This window comes from Leptidea sinapis, chromosome 1 (genome assembly GCF_905404315.1).
Source record: "Leptidea sinapis chromosome 1, ilLepSina1.1, whole genome shotgun sequence".
Classification (NCBI taxonomy): domain Eukaryota; kingdom Metazoa; phylum Arthropoda; class Insecta; order Lepidoptera; family Pieridae; genus Leptidea; species Leptidea sinapis.
This window is the reverse complement of record NC_066265.1, coordinates 3,191,062-3,208,643: the sequence shown is the minus strand read 5'-3', so window position 1 is coordinate 3,208,643 and position 17,582 is coordinate 3,191,062. Positions and strand designations below refer to the sequence as shown.

The 17,582-nt window shown below is 34.4% G+C and overlaps 2 protein-coding genes across 2 annotated transcripts in view; one reads left to right on the top strand and one right to left on the bottom strand.

Moving 5' to 3' along the window:
• LOC126968746 (protein Lilipod) overlaps nucleotides 1–15,231 on the top strand; it is a 57,867-nt gene extending 42,636 nt beyond the window's left edge. Inside the window, exons 7-10 of the mRNA XM_050813861.1 lie at nucleotides 6,457–6,618; nucleotides 9,080–9,311; nucleotides 10,672–10,828; nucleotides 14,941–15,231. Of these exons, the coding sequence (XP_050669818.1) occupies nucleotides 6,457–6,618; nucleotides 9,080–9,311; nucleotides 10,672–10,828; nucleotides 14,941–15,103 (714 nt within the window). The 3' untranslated portion in view covers nucleotides 15,104–15,231. The remainder of the gene's footprint in view (nucleotides 1–6,456; nucleotides 6,619–9,079; nucleotides 9,312–10,671; nucleotides 10,829–14,940) is intronic.
• Nucleotides 15,189–16,306, bottom strand: LOC126968974 (ribonuclease P protein subunit p30). The gene is made up of 2 exons (XM_050814236.1): nucleotides 16,229–16,306; nucleotides 15,189–16,123 (listed from the first exon to the last, which is right to left on the bottom strand). Exon 2 carries the CDS (start codon nucleotides 16,014–16,016, stop codon nucleotides 15,228–15,230), a length of 789 nt encoding a protein of 262 aa, XP_050670193.1. The 5' UTR covers nucleotides 16,017–16,123; nucleotides 16,229–16,306; the 3' UTR covers nucleotides 15,189–15,227.
• Between the last annotated feature and the right edge of the window lie 1,276 nt (nucleotides 16,307–17,582).

Genomic DNA, 17,582 nt, shown 5'->3' with positions numbered 1-17,582 from the left:
AAAGTATAGCATTTCGAGCTATGAACACTACTTAATCCTGTTACACATATCTTTTAGTCTTATTTGTAGGTTGCTAATGCTTGCTGTTGGTTATAGTTAACACTGCCGAGCCTTTTTGAACTACCACATTTCTTTGAAGTTAAACAAGTTTTTTGGCATGACGTGACTTATTTTTTTGGTACTTCTCTCAGAAAAGTTATTCTTATAGCTTGTACTTTTTTGTGTAGGTTCATTTATTCAGATTAGTAGTGAATAACGAGGATTGTAAGCATATAATCTGTTTTCCACGCATGAATTTTGAAAATATTGGCTTTGTTACATAGATGGCGGGCCGGCAGCCATCATATCGCTCAAGGTCGCTAGCATTTAGTGTCGCCTTAAGGATGGCCGATTAGATTCTATTTTATTTTCTGAATTTCTTTTAATAGTATCAAGGTTTTAGTACATTATGGACACCACTAATAATTATATATCGTGTACAGTAATATTATTATATGATATGACGTATTATCTAATTAATTAATAATTAATCAGATAAGCAATATAACATTCGTTGAAGGCGGCGTGTTAGGTCATTATCGTGCCTAAATCTAACTAAGAATATATTATGTTCGTATGGATGTTGTATACATATTATTATACTAAAAAAAAAAAAATGAATTAGGCGTTACTTTGCGGAAATCTATAATTATACAAATGATTTAAGTATTCTTTAGTGTTAATTCCGCCAATATTTGTTTCTAAAACAATTCGACACGTGTTTCGCCTCTGCACGAGGCATCCTCAGGACGTGTTGTCTCGCTAAAATCTGGCACGCTACTCCAAGAGTATCTATTGGCGGAATTCATACTAAAGAAAACTTAAATCATTTGTATATTATTATACTGCATATCAGACATTTGTTACAGACTATTGCTAATGCATTTGAACGATTAAAATCTTGGTTTGTCTTGCCTATAAATATTATAGACGGAGTACGATCGAAAACGAGATTAGGATGCGCTTGTATAAAAGCTTTGAGAAAGTTTTAAAGTGAAATTTTTGTTACATCGTCTCAAACTTTTTCGTCTGTGTGTTGCATGTCGCGTGACGGTCGTGCGGCGCCTATAGTTCGCAGCAGCTGACTGTATAGTGTATAGACTATTACTTATCTGTGCCAGTGCTCCACGCTTTTTTGTTTGTTTTTATTATTTCCCATTATCATTTCAATTTTCCAAGTATAAAATTAAGATTGATAAAGCGATTTTTATAAGCTTAATGGAATATTATTCGAAAAATTCCACTTTTACCGAAGTATTAGCATATTAGTATTAGCATATATTTGTATTAGCTCTGAGAAATTCCAAAAACGTTTCTAACTTCAAATTAATGAATACGTAAATGACGCAAATGGCATATGGGGGTCGAACATTGATAGCCAATATCTAGAATTCAATCGAACAACGGTCGAGTTTAATTGTCAAATAACATCATCTACATAGACGCAAAAATGAATACTTATTATATGAAATTAAAATTATATTAAATAATAAACCTTATATTTCGGTTTAAGTGAAAATAATCGTGAACAACTTACGTGTTTAATTGTTAAATTTCGATCATTCGTCTTTGAATTCAAGTTGCACTCCAGAATTGATCCCAGGACAAAGAATATACAGGGTGGTTTTTTCGAGAAGGGAGTTGATGGCCAAGTTGGAAACTACGAGACTTAGAGGAAAGTCGTGGAAAGATTCATGCCCTCGATTTATATGAAACCAATAACTGCATATTTAGGTTTTTTTCTGAATTTCTTCTCGCTGGGGAGAGTACTTACGATTTCGATACCTACACGGGGAGTAAGACAGGCCTGCCCAGGGTACCATTTTCGACATATCATTATGTGTTTGTTTTTATAACAACCTAAAATGTGCTTAGAAGATAGCTGTTAGTGTATTTAGTTATCGTGATCGTGTGTAAGACGCCACAAGAAGAACTTAGGATGTAGAAGCGAGCCAAGCGATCTTCAGATTTGAGTCATACCCCAACTCGGACAGGATAGGTGAAAGGGGAAAGTTTTTTTTTAATATGAGCCCCGCGAAACAGTGCCTCTACTATATTGTTACATTATTTTGATTTTCAAGAGAATGGTGCGTTAATTTTTCATGGGATTGGTGCCAGGGGAGAGAGGACATCTCATTCATTCCCTCATCCCCTCCCACCGCCCTCCGCCTGCGACATGACACTAAATTTTAACCAATCCATACAGCAAAGCTTATACGGTCCGAGCCACTTGGAGCGGTTATTATAATATTATATTAGCAGCCTAAACTTATCAGCGCTATGCTCCGTCTAGACATTTTATTTCAATAATAATTAACGATGAATCATTGTATTGATGCGATAGCACAGCACCGTTTTCGCTTCGCTTAAAACGTAGAACAGTAAATATATAACAATGATGAAATATATTGTGTATCCTATGAATATTGAGTGCCATTGGTATTCTGTGTCGTATTAACTATTTACATAGAGTGTTCCAAATCAAATTATAATTATTTATAGAGGCTTATATAAACATTTCATACTCAATACCGGATTATTCAAGCTATCACACCGCTAGGAACTTAGTTAATTTTTTTTTTAAGACGAGGCGAGCAGGACGTTCAGCTGATGGTAATTGATACGCCCTGCCCCTTACAATGCAGTGCCGCTCAGGATTCTTGAAAAACTCAAAAATTCTGAGCGGCACCACAATTGCGCTCGTCACCTTGAGACTAAGATGTTAAGTCTCATTTGCCCAGTAATTTCACTAGCTACGGCGCCCTTCCGACCGAAACAGTAATGCTTACACATTACTGCTTCACGGCAGAAATAGGCGCCGTTGTGGTACCCATAATCTAGCCGGCATCCGGTGCAAAGGGGCCTCCCACTGGTATTAGTAATTGTATGTATTAGTATTATTTTTAATGAAAGAATATTAAAGAATGAAAGAAAAAATGTTTATTGACGTCATTATACATTCTGATAATAGTTCTTAAAGTTATACTATTCTAATTATGATCTAATGACGCCAATGGTCGCCAAACGCCCACCTCAGCATAGTTATGCTTTCGAAAGAATCCACAACGCTGGTCTTCCGTGGAAACCCAGAGAGCGCTACTAACGCGCTGTGCAATATGCAATAATACAATCAAAATTAAATATTTTAGAAATGATTTATGTATTCATTAATTTAATTGGAAAACTTATCAATACTTATATACTTATTATAAAATGTCTGTCTTTATTAGGCATAAAAGGCATTTATTTTCTCAAAATTGATTCCTTTAGAATTATTTTTGATGTCATTTCTAATGACTACTAGATACTACTACCGCTTAGGAAACAAATGGCGCTCTGAGAGCGAAGAAGCGGCGCAAGAAATTCTCCCAGGATTCTATTTTTGGGCTCTTTTAAAAAAAGAATATACAATATTGTACAGTCATTTCTATCGCTATAAAATAATAACAATCTAGTCCCAGGCTGTCCGATCATTTGGATATTCAGCAGTGGAGTAATAGGATTTACGACAGAGCCATTTTTTTATAAAACATTTAAATTTATTTATAGATAATGCCTGAACAGTGGCTGGGACTTTATTTTAGAAGTGTATACATTTACCCTTAAAGCTATTATGTATCATAAGAAGCCTACTAGTATTAGTTACAAGCAATCCCTTATTTCTAGTGTTATAATAATGAAAATTATGACTATAGGTACCTAATAATTATTATTGTAAACGTCGCAAGTTCTTATCAGAATACATGCAAGTGTAATTATTAGTTCTGCGAATGTATGTAGACAATGTACGAGACGCTATCAATACATAAATAGAATGAAGGGCAAACTCTTTGGAACCAAAAATGAGTAAACACTGGCTGGTAAATCTGAAATATTGATTAAATTAAAATTGCACACATTGTCGGCTAGATTATGGGTACCACAACGGCGCCTATTTCTGCCGTGAAGTAGTAATGTGTAAGCATTAATGTGTTTCGGTCTGATGGGCGCCGTAGCTAGTGAAATTACTGGGCAAATGAGACCTAATATCTCAATGTGACGAGCGCAATTGTAGTGCCATTCAGAATTTTTGGGTTTTTTCAATTATCCTGAGCGACATTGCATTGTAATGGGCAGGGCGTCTCAATTATGAGCTTAACGTCCTGCTCATCTCGTCCTTTGTTTTCATTTAAAAAAAAGATAAAAGGACATTGCATAAAAAAGTGCATTCCATGTTCACACATAGTAAATGCATTTTTGAATAAAAAAAAATATTCATTGTTACAATTCTTGAATATATAGATACATTAGAATTTTGTGGATGTACATTATTAGTATCATTATTTAATAACTATAAAAGTAACAATTGGTTAGAGTGAGAGAGGAGGAGCCTGCCTACTCTGCCGTATGCGTGAGAAAAAAGGAAGCCAGACAGACTGGCGCTGTAACGCATTACGTTACGAAGCGGTTTACTCTTCCAGTTATCACTTCAAAAAATAAACAGTTGCATTAATACGATTAATTTTAACCTATCTGAAATTAAATTAAATAATTTTTTTAAATAAATTTGTATAAAATAATATAAAATTAATTAAATAAATTTTAATAAATGCAACGATGTATTGTTCCGCCATAATAAACCATGTAAAATGGTTAAGAAAATAGTGGCCGTTTCTTATCACACATCAGTCATACTACATATTATGATTTTAGATATTATGTGATAAATATAACTCAGAAAAAATCTCTGAGTGAAAGCTGACGTGGCGGGAATCGACAGATCGGGAATTATCAAATCATTTCGGTAGCAATTGTTAATTCATCGACACTAGTACCTCTTTCACAAATAAGTAATAGGACAGTAGCGTTAACTCAGCGGTCTCCTTGAAATTTATATCTACGTCTGGGCGAAACGCTAGCGTTGGTACATACGAAAAGATTGACGACGCAGACGGCGAGGCCCGCAATAGTTTTGTCTCCCCAAGATTGCTCAGCAGCCGTGTAAATAGTGTGTATCTGTGTGCGTGCGTCAATTCGGGCGCTCTAGAATGAACTTCTGTTACTGTACGTGGGTAACACTGAAAATTTTTAAAACTGGCCAGTTAGAAACACTGCAAATGAAAATTATTTTTGAATTTCAATTTTAGAACTCTTTGTTAACCTAATGTAGTATATTGCATTCATTTGTCATTTGTTTTTGTGAATTGGCGGCAAATCTAAAACTCTTGTTACACGTGAAAAAGAACCTAACGCGAAAAAAATTTCGGTAAATGATTTATTATGACTCGATGTGGGCTTACTCAACAACAAAGTTATGATCAGTGCTGTGCGACGCATGATAGAGGAAGATAATAGACTGACCTATCAGCAGATACGGGCAAGCCTAGGCATTAGTATGAGTCAAGCTCAAATAATATTACACGAACATTTAGGCGTCAGGAAGCTTTTTACCAGGTCGATTCCTCATATTTTAACCGATGACCAGAAACACCTTCGCATGGACTGGTGTCGCCAAATATTAGATAAGTTCAACGGAGGTGACTCAAATGCTGTATTTGACATCATCACAGGTGATGAAAGCTGGATATATTGCTACGAACCCAAAACCAAAAGACAATCAGCTCAGTGGGTGTTTGATTTCGAGGATCGGCCAACTAAGGTAAAGAAAGGAACAAGTCAAGGAAAAAAGATTGCCTCATTCTTTGGTCGGAAAGGTCATTTCGCGACAGTTGTGCTAGAAGATGGAAGGACAGTTACTGTAGACTGGTATTTCAGTCGCTGTTTGCCTGTTGTCTTGGAAAAAATTCGACAGCAGCGCCCTTGAAGCAGGATCCTCCTTCACCACGACTCAGCGCACTCCGCAAAACGGACTGTTGAAAATTTGATTATGGCAGGTGTCGAGATAATGAGTCATCCCCCATACAGTCCTGACCTGGCGCCCTGAAACTTTTATTTATTCCCAAGAACTAAAGATAAAATTCGAGGTATTCGCTTTACGAGCCCTGAAGATGCGGTGAAAGCGTACTAAAATGCCATAGAAGAGACCCCTAAGGAAGAATAGGCCCACTGATTTTCTCAGTAGTTCCATCGAATGCGACGATGTGTAGAGAGGAACGGAGTAATACTTCGAAAAACAATAAAAGTATTTGCAACTTTCTACATTAAGCCGTTTTTCATTTTCTAAATATTTTCAGTGTTACGTAGGTATTCGGACTCTATCTTTACCCAGAAACTCGTACTAGCAACAACTGCGCGCGCGCAAACAACAAATGCACAAGCGCTCTCCTATTTGCAGTCATCTCAAAACAGAAAAATATACGCAATAGTTTCAGATGTTTTTGCTGTTGGTTAGTTGAATTCGTATTAAAAATAACTATTATTAATTAATACTTATACTGTCTTATAAGTAAATTCTTTCTAAATTTACGATTCATTTAGGAAGTGGAGGAGAAGCGAAATACGTCGTCGCTGCAGCGCAACGTGGTGTATCCGCTGGCGATGCTATTGCTCCTGGCGCTCACCACCATCACAGTACTCATGGTGCTGCAGAACATACTGGAGCTGCTAATAGGGATCAAGGCTGTGCCGCTCAGTACACGGGTAAGACAGCATTACCTCTTCTTCGACGATTCACTTGTTTTCAAAAGTACTCCCAAAACAGGAGGAGGGCTGTACTCTTTTTGTATGTTTGTTACCTCTCATTATCATTTATGGCCCGATTTTAAAAAGAATGTAGCCGGCTTTTATAATATTGACACACTTTTTACACAAATTATCTTGCCCCAAATTAAGCATATATAGCCTGTGTTATGGATTGCAAGACAACGATATATTTAATACAATATACTTACTTAAACATACATAAATACATTTAAACATCCATGACTCGGAAACAAACATCCATATTTATCATATAAATGCTTGCACCTACCGGGATTCGAACCCAGGACCTCTAGCTTAGTAGCTAGGATCGCTAACCACTCGGCTATACAGGTCGTCTTTAAGGTGGGAGTATACTTCCTAAGTCGTATCGGTTCGGGAAAACAGCAGCCGGTGATTGATTCCACAAAGTGGCTGTGCGGGGCTGGAAATTTCTTGCATAATACGCTGTTGTGGAATGCCAGATATTAACCTGATGCGGGTGGTATTTAGCATTTTCACGTAACATCCGGTGCTGATATCAACCCGAGCACTCCCCGTGATAGATGCAGTAAAAGATGCAGAGAGAATCTCTCTAAAACATCTCTACGCCAAAGAATCAAGCTGATCGGTGATGACTTTTAAAATTAATATACAAAGGGATTAAGATGGTGTTTTCCAAAATAGCCGCCATGCAACTTAAATATTAAATTAATTTTACAAAATTAAACAATTTGTTATGTTTTAAAGTGATAACCCTCACTTCTAGGATTAATACACAATTAAAATTTGAAAAACTAAATTTTATGAACGATGCGGGATTCGAACCCACGACCTTCGGCGTTCCGTGCCGGTGCTCTAAACCACTGAGCTAACCGTACGAGTACCGCCTCGTTATAAAATTCTGTTTGCTTTGTTCAACTCTCAGGTTGTGGCTTATTCAATGACCGTATCGTTCATAAAATTTTGTTTTTCAAATTTTATTTGTTTACAAAATTATTTTAAAAGTACCCAGTTAGTGTAGTGTAGTAGTAGGTGTGGTGCCCCTGCGTGCATTATTTTTTTTTAGTCGCCAGTTTTGAGGTCTAAATATTAAAGATATTTGTGTTTCGCATGTAGTTTCAGTAATAATTTGTCAGTACTTGTCATAGTCAGTGATTCGCCAGTAGGCAATCTTACATAACGCTGTTGAATCCATGTTTTTGGAACCATACATCTATTTAAATAGCCTGCCTTTTTCTGTGGTAGTATAACTTTGGCGAAAAGTTTTGTAAATAAGTTGTCAATCAGTTACCAAAGATTATACTAGGTATTAAGCGTAAGGTAAAACTTACTGGGTGGGTGTCCAATAGATGTTTGGTTATAGAATGACGGAACTGTATTAACATTTCTACTAGTCTATATAATCTCTAATATATATAATCCATTGCCCTCATGTTTGTTCCCCGTGAACTCCTAAACTAATGAACGGATTTTAATGGACAATTACTTCATGGAGAGCAGTTTAGTCCAACTTGAGAGATAGGATAGTTACCAATATTGTTTTGTATGGACATATTTTCTATGAGAGAATTTATTGACGCACGGTTTGACAGTTCTGCTGTGAAATATTTTTTTTTATAACATCAGTGAGTATATTTTATGAAATAATACTTCATGTTATGAAATATTATTGAGAATTTCATAAAAAAACAGTATTTTGTTAATTATTTACAGAACAATGTCTGTCGGATCTAGTGCTATATTTTAATATAGGTTCTTATTAAGGTAGGCATTGCCTTATTGCCTATATAATATTTATAAATATACTTCTAAGCTAGAGGTCCCGGGTTCGAATCCCGGTAGGTGCAAGCATTTATATGATGAATATAGATGTTTGTTTCCGAGTCATGAATGTTTAAATGTATTTATGTATGTTTATATGAATTTATGTATGTTTAAGTAAGTATATTGTATTAAATATATCATTGTATTGTAACACAGGCTATATATGCTTAACTCGGGGCAAGATAATTTGTGTGAAAAGTGTGTCAATATTATATTATATATGGAATGCACGCCCTTAGGTGTAATATAACTGCAACTTGTACGATTACGTTTTTCAAAAGAATTGTTAAAAACCCTTTGTGTGGTAAAGGTTACTATAACATAAATGACTTTCTTAATGATACCACAGATTATGAATGGAGCGACCGCCCTCAGGCTATTAAATTATAAGTTTAATAATTGTACAATATTACTTTGTAAACATATTTTTTTATTAAAAAAAAAGCCCGTTCAGTTTGTTGCGCCCATTCTTCTCAGGTCTGAGGCATTCGTTTTGGAATGGGTGATAGTTTTACTTTCAACAAGTGATGTCACATCATTGAATTTGCCCGAAGTGTGCCCGACTTGCAGCTGACCTGTTTCATATTGTTTCCAGCAATTCACCCTGGGTATAGCGTCGCTGTCGAAGCTGGGCTGGGCGGGAGCCACCCTGGAAGCCTTCCTCATCCTGTACCTGCACGCGGCCTCGCTGACCGGTCTCAGTACTCCAATGGGCGCGCTCCGGCTGCTTCCTCGCGCGCGCCGTACGCCTCTCACCAGGATCATTGCACTGTGTGCCTTGCTTCTCGCGCATTCCACGGCGCAGCCATTGCTTGTCAAGATATTAGGTGACTCGATAATCTTTGTTATGTGTGTCTTCTACCGCATTTATCACGGGGAGTGTTCCGAAGAGCTGTTTAACCTGATTCCTGCCGCCGAATTCCACCTTCGCACGACACCCTCCCCCCATCCCGACATCATCCCCACCATCTGGATGTGTGGCGGTCCTCCACAGTGCAGTTTTCAAGGAGCTTTCTCCCTCGTACTACATAGCTGTGGAATGAGCTTCCTTGTGCGGTGTTTCCGGGACGATACGACATGGGTACCTTCAAAAAAAGCGCGTACACCTTCCTTAAAGGCCGGCAACGCTCTTGTGATTCCTCTGGTGTTGCAAGAGAATGTGGGCGGCGGTGATCACTTAACACCAGGTGACCCGTACGCTCGTTTGTCCTCCTATTCCATAAAAAAAATGTATTTATATGTTACCAGTTACCTATTAAAGTATCTCCAACGGTTTATTTACTGTTTGAAAGCTCACGCCTATAATTAACCGTAATTTTTCGGAATAATATACGTCAGTATTGTCGTAGTTTATTGACGGATAACGCCCACGCGCCCACTTACGGCCGTTCCCAATATTCAGTCTCTTACTTGAGATAAAAATCGTAACAACTATCGTTGACTTTTCTGTCCCAATGAACTCATCGACGCTAATTAATCATCTTATCCGTACACGCTGTCTGTCAATAGGACGACGTATAGCTTACCAGCGATAGAAGTTTGTATGAAAATTGCAATTCACGCGTCGCAATATAAGGCGATAAGAATGACTTATCGGATATATTGGGACAGTCTCAGATTATTGACAGCTAATTACTCACAGTAGAAGGTACTAATTTATCTCTATCTGTAGATAGTATATTGGGAACGGCCGTTAGTGAAGTGCCTTGTGCATGACAAACAACCACAGACTACATTATAACAGTTCTTGTAATACAATAAATCGGTCATATTATAAAAAATAATCTGACTTCATGTTAGTATTGTTTCTGTAAATTTAATAAAAACAAAGAAAATAAAAATAGTGTCGATGACTCTAAGATTGATTATTTGCAAGTAATTTTGTCAAAATCTTTGAATTCAACCCAAGAGTAAAGAACAATAACTTTGTTCATTAATTTTTTGTTTTTGGAGTATGAAGAGATGTATACACTCCATAATAGTGTATAGTCTCCACAATAGTTACGAAGATAATTTAAGAAACACTTAGAAACCACCAATCCTGTTAATTTTATATGTTTGTGTGCGCGCGAAAAATACGCGTAAGTACATATAAAACCAACCAAATATCTTGACTCCTGACTGAGATGATTTTAACCAAATAATTCAAGTAAAACTAAATATTATGTTTATCTCGGTAATTTGTAGGTATTACGAATTTCGATCTCCTGGGCGAGTTTGGTCGCATCGAGTGGCTCGGCAACTTCAAGCTAGTGTTACTGTACAACGCGATATTCGCGGCCACCGTGAGTCTGTGTCTCATCAACAAGTTCACAGCCAGCGTGCGCCGGGAGCTCTACAACAGGTTGGTAGAGAACGTAAACACGGTCGCGCATTGCGTTTCTTTCCTCAATAACTAAAAAAAAACATGTCATAATCGGTTAATATTATATACAGAGAAGAAAACAAACAGATTCTTGCGTTGAGGAGTTAAAAATATATATTTTATTATTATTAGGTATAGTATCTGCAATCAGCCCCAACAGTATTGATTAGTCGATCAATAGACTGTGAGAAAAAAAAGACCATACTTCATAGAAAAATATAAATACACAAATAAAATTTGGAAACAAAATTTTATTTGTGTATTAATCCTAGAAGGTCACTTCTAAAACTATCTCTTTAAAAATATAACAAATTGTTTAAAATATACATAGACAAAAAGGTGCATGGAACCTTGTTGATGAGAAACACGATAATTATTTCCAATAGAGGCTGGCAGAGCTCCTAGCGTGTCCCAGAAATACTTTCATTCAAACTATTTCCTTGGTACCCGGTTTACTCAACGGTTTCTTTCTGGTATATATATCCATCATTGATTGTGATATGTATCCCTAGGTCATTCGTTAAATGGGACAAGGATTGAATGAATATACTCATGTTTATATGAAATCTTAAACCTGTTTTAATAAAACACTGTTACACAAACACCCTTGTCAAATATATTGAGTGTGTTGTGTTATGTTTTAAGAGCTATGAAATTCTAGGTGGGAAAAAATAGTGGGGTATAAGTATGTATACTGTGTCTTTAGATGACGTCAAAGTCCACAAAAGTAAAGCATATTTTCGTCTATTTATTTACTTACAAAACCTCCCCCCACCCTAACAAAGCTATGAAATAAATCCCTTTAGAAATTATTAATTGTACATACATTTGTGACAAATTATTTATTATTTGGTTGTGATATGTGTTTTTGATACAATAATTATTGTAAAAATTCTCGTTACCAATGAGATTATGAATTTATTTACAGTTTTAAAAACTCCTGTCTGAACCAAAATATTGTGAAATTAATGTTGGGTTTTAAATATGATTATTTTACCTATTTATTATTGATTAGTTATGACTTGCCATAAATTAATGTTCCAAGTAGTATGTTTATATATTATCAATAATTGCCATATAAATGTATTGTGCTGTAATGTGTAGGAATATATACCAAATGATTTCATATCAATGAAAAATAAATAAAAAAAGCAAAAATAAAATAATTAAAACATTTTATTGTAACTTAGTTTTAAATTTTAAAGTTTTGATTAGTTTTTAAAAATTTATTCTTAATTGGAGTAAGTCTCCAATATTTATCCCCCTTATTCATAATAGTCTGCTTAATAAAAGCATTGCTAATTCTCACTCTGTCTTCTTCTATTGACCTAAGTCAGAATGAGAAAAAACACTCCTAAGCGGCTGTTTAAAGTTAGCAGACCATTTTGAATACCCCTTATTCATTGTTATTATTTATTTTTCTGTTTTATGGACTGAGTTATTGAGGAAAGAAATTGATTATTTATAATGAATTGTATAATGAGACTGAGTTTGAGCACTAGTTACAGTTTTTTATATCCCGAGATTATTAACTGTGTGGTCATTTTATTTGGTCCGATATAAATTAGTTTTTTAATTTGTTAATTGGCCATTACGATATTCATAAATATAGAATTGAAAAAGACATATTTAAGACTGTTAATTTTGATATTGATTATCTGTGCTCATTTTGTTTTAACATCACTCATTGACTTTAGAAGTTGAAGAAAAATACTGACACATGACATGACAAGGAGTGTAACAATCTCTTTGTACAAAGCTATTTAATGTGTTTAGAACGTAGTATTGTGGAATTTTTATATATACTTAAATGCTCAAAAATATTTTTCTTTCACTTCTATAGCTATAATAATGCTTTGAAATTTAATTATTAATCATCCAAATTAATTTAATAACATTATAATTATTGCATTTATTTTACAAATGACATTGAATTTAAGGTTAGAATATTAATTTTATTTATGTGTTAAATTTTTATTATCTTATGTTTCATTGATGAGATCACACTAGTGTCTGGTTTAATTTACGATTCCTGTGAAATAAGAAACTTCAAAATTAGATTAAGAAAAATGGAGGCTTAAGCTAAATGTTATTTCTAGTCTATTGAGATCTTCATTTGTAAACTGCTTAGAATATTCCAGAATGAATGACAAAGTAACATATACATTTTTCACTGACTTATCCTGTTCAATTGATAATTAATGATAATAGTATTGATAGACAAAAATTAATATCAGATATATACATTTTAAGAGTTTTAATTATAATTCTACTAATTTCGGCTTTGACACAATGAAGTTATAAATATTTAAACGAATTTTGCCTTTAGTATTACTTAGATCTTATGAAATATGCTGTGCAGCTTTTGATGAGAAATTGTTATTGCCACAGATACGGTTTTATAAAATGATAATTAATAAATTGTATGTATACCTGCTTAAATAGAGCAAGTAGATGTTTTATGCAAATGTAGTAGGAAGTAATAAATTTATATTATTGTTATAATGGATATACCAAGTGTGTGTTTGATTTTTGGTTTTCAATACAAATATAATTGAGTGTGAATTTTGTACAATTTGTATTATCCTCAATCTGTGTGATTGTATTTGAAAATATATTATAAACTGAATAGGTGTTTTATTTACTTCAAATAATGTGGGTTAATATTGGAGTGTCTGATATTGTAGAAGTCATATTTTGGCAGATTTAACATTTGATTTTATTGAATGCAGATATAAGCAATAAGGTGCCAAAATCATTTTCTCCTAAGTAATAGTGCTTTATACCTTTTAGAGAAACAATAAAATGTATATATTAATTGTAAATTTCTTCGGGTAACTTATACCTACCCACATATTTTTATCAACTAAATTTTCCTAGGAAAGTATAAAAACTAACCAATAATAACAAAGCTGTAGTAAACGTAACTTTTGTTTTCTATTTTTCCTATATATATGTAATATACTTATAATTATTTAGGGATACAACTAAGTTAGATACCAAAAACCAGTCATTCAAATTAACTATCATTATGCAAGCTTACTAATGTCATTCATACTATTCATCAATGTGATAATCTCAAGAAAAAAGAAAATTTGATGAGAAGTGTGATGCTAACTATAGTTTGATGGAAACCACTGTACAGAGTGTTAGGAAATATATGGGGAAGGCATGAGTTTGTTTATTAGAGATCAATATTATCATACAGATCTTACAATATTTCAAAGTTTAGATAGCTTTTTATATTTATAAGAACATTTTAATCAACTACAATGATTAGTAAATTTGTAACTTGTAATAACCATGAATAAAGCATTTGAATCAATAACAAAGAAAAAATATTTAACAAGAAAACTACAAATGCTGGACTAATCTCTAGATATACAAATGGGAGACCTTTGCATAGGATGCCGGCTATCTTATGGGTACCACAAAGGCGCCATTTTCTACCGTAAAGCAGTAATTTGTAAGCATTATTGTGTTTTTCGGTTGGGTGCCATAGCTAGTGAAAAAACTGGGCAAATGAGACTTAACATCTTATGTCTCTAGGTGAGGAGAGCAATTGTTGTGGCAGAATTTTTGGTTTGTTAAGAATCCTGAGTGGCACTGTATTGTAATGTGCAGGGTGTATCAATTACAGGGGCATGCATATCATATAGGCAATTGGGCAGTGCCTACCTCGCTATGAACCTAATTAAATATAGCACTAATTTTAAAGTTAATTTACCGCCTACAGTAGTCAGTCTTCAGAATGCATATTTGAAGCAAGCAGTGTTTCATACAACTTATGTGATACTGTCAGACTAAAGCATCACTACAACTAGTTAGATCTACAGTGCCTACCTTGCTAGAAAACCAATGCATGCAACTGATCAATTACCAACAACTGAACAGCCTACTTGTCTGGTCCATGTATGTCATAAAAATGAGAATAGTGTTGACTATGGATTGGCTTATAATGGCACCTGCCTTGTCCCACATGTTTCTAACTATATTTAGTTACTAAGTTATACAGTGGTTTCTGTCAAGCTATAAGATATCATCTATCACATAAAATGAGATTAATATTTGTAACCTTTTAAATTTGTTAGGTTCAAATGGCTAATGGACATCTTCACAGCACCTGAGGAACCATCACCGACCGCAAGATTAATATCAAGAGCATCAATAGATAGGTCTTTTGTTATAGATAAGAGAGACAAGACTGATTCAAATGAAGAGACATTTGTAAATGAGGATATAAGTAAAAAATAATAATCCTATGAAAGAATATAAAAGAACCAATAATAATAAAATATAAGTTCATAATAAATTTGTAAAATGTAACATTAAATTTATAAAGTATATTGATCATTTATTGGAAATAAACAAGTCATAATTAATTTTGTAGTTCTTTATTTTCTGAAATATCTACCGAAGTAACATCCATATAATGTTTCCCACATCTTCTTCCTATACTTTTAAGAATTAACTTTCTAGGGTTATTTCTAATAGCTTCTAATCCACTATTGCTGTTGAGACCAAAGATGAAGCCCAGGTTAACAACATCGTGAACACCTCTAACTTGTAAATGATTCTCAGCCCAACTTGTTATAATTATATTCTTAGACTTTCCTACAGCATGATAGTTGTGTGCGGTGCTTATTATGTTTTTCCTAGATGTTGTGTCTTTAATTGCTGGAGAGTACATTAATTCGAAGTAAACACCACGTTCAACAGCAAGTCTGTAAAGTTTACGAGATACTTTAAATGGTATTTTCGATTCTGGCTCAAATGTAATAATATCGGCATCTAGAGTCCCACATGCATAGTGAAAAGCCTGTAAAGTTTTTGGAATAACAGCAAGTATGTCATATTTTTTCAAATTTTCAGACTTATTAAGCTTTACAGTTATACTCGAATCAGAAAACTCCACTGTGACTCTTCGTAATATTTGTAACTTGTTGTTTATCAGTTCAGTAGGAATTTCAATCGGAGGTGGTATGTAATCAATTACTTCCTTAGTATCACCTTTTTTCTTTTTTTTCTTGGGTTCCTCAACAACTTCTTCTACACGAGTGTCAATAGCAATAGTATTGTATCCGAGACCTGATAAAATCTTCAATTTTTTTAGGTCATAGTCCTTACTCACAGAAAGATCACAAAAACCCCACTCTTGGTTAATCATTGTTTACTTTAAAATATTTTCAGTTGAAGTTTCACAATACAGTTTCACATTTAAATTCACAATATACAAAAACTTCAAGATGCATTTCTATCATCTTGTTTATTTTACTATATACATATAAATGTAAATAAAGAAATTTAATAAAAACTTTTGATCTTACACAAGTACTAACTTAGTATAGAAATAAAATTCAATTATTGTGTTACATTTACCTCAAGGAATATAATATTTTGATTTATAATTTTATACCTACTAAGTACTAACTACTAAAAAGTAAAAACAGTAAAATAACCTCAATATTCTTAATTTTTTTTTTTGGAGAGTTTGGCTCGCACATTCCATGCATCCGTTGGCTTCAACTTTTGAAGCTAAAAGTCAAAACTCAAAATATTATATAGTTTTTTAATGCAATCCGTTTCATCAAGGCCAGGCAAGGGTCATAGACCATACAGCCTTGTCAATTTTTGCATATATTTTCAACAAGGGATATACTAGGTATTCAATACTTTTTATATTCTTGGCTAATTTAACATTAACAAACTAAACTTGAAGGGAAGGATCGGTAACGGAGAGAGATTCGAAAAAATATTTTTTGAGAGATTGGTGCTTTTAATATTTGTTTTATTTTTTTAAGCTATTGCATAGCTTCTATCGCAGGCCTTGAGCTTGGAGACCGAATCCAGAAATTCCGTAACGAAAATAACCTAACACTTACTTACTAGATGTATACAGATATTTCGCCACGGTCATTACAGTTGCCGTGGAACAGCGGTTATCACGCATGCTTTTTGTGCAGAAGGTCCCAGGTCGAGCCTGGGGTACGTCTTGATTTTTTTAATTTCTTTTTTTTTTATCACGTTTTTAATTTTTATTATTATGACAAGCATTTTATTTAGTTTCACCTGTCCCGTTGTCTGTCTGTAATCAAATCTTGCAAGTTAAATTTTACTCACTTCCCGATTGCTTTTTTTTTATTAATTTTATCAAAAAAAAAATACTGCATAAATAAAATAAATAAATAATTATAATTGCATAAGTTGATAAAAAATTCTATGCAATAGCTTTACAGCGGCAGTCTCCGAGTGCCACACGTCTTTTTTAATATTATTTCTCAAAGTCATTCCCAGCGTGGTTGCAGAGATAGTGAGTACGTAGTGTGAATAATTAAATGTTTTTCTAATTACTGGTACTATTTTTTTTTTATGGAATAGGAGGACAAACGAGCGTACGGGTCACCTGTTGTTAAGTGATCACCGCCGCCCACAATCTCTTTCAACACCAGAGGAATCACAGGAGCGTTGCCGGCCTTTAAGGAAGATGTACGCGCTTTTTTTGAAGGTACCCATGTCGTATCGTCCCTGAAACACCGCACAAGAAAGCTCATTCCACAGCTTTGTAGTACGTGGAAGAAAGCTCCTTGAAAACCGCACTGTGGAGGACCGCCACACATCCAGATGGTGAGGATGATATCCTAACTTGTGGCGTGTCGTGCGAAGGTGGAATTCGGCGGCAGGAATCAGATTTAACAGCTCTTCGGAACACTTCCCGTGATAAATGCGGTAGAAG

Excerpts from the sequence above, each read along its gene's own strand:
- LOC126968974 (XM_050814236.1), bottom strand. The coding sequence starts at position 16,016 with ATGATTAACCAAGAGTGGGGTTTTTGTGATCTTTCTGTGAGTAAGGAC.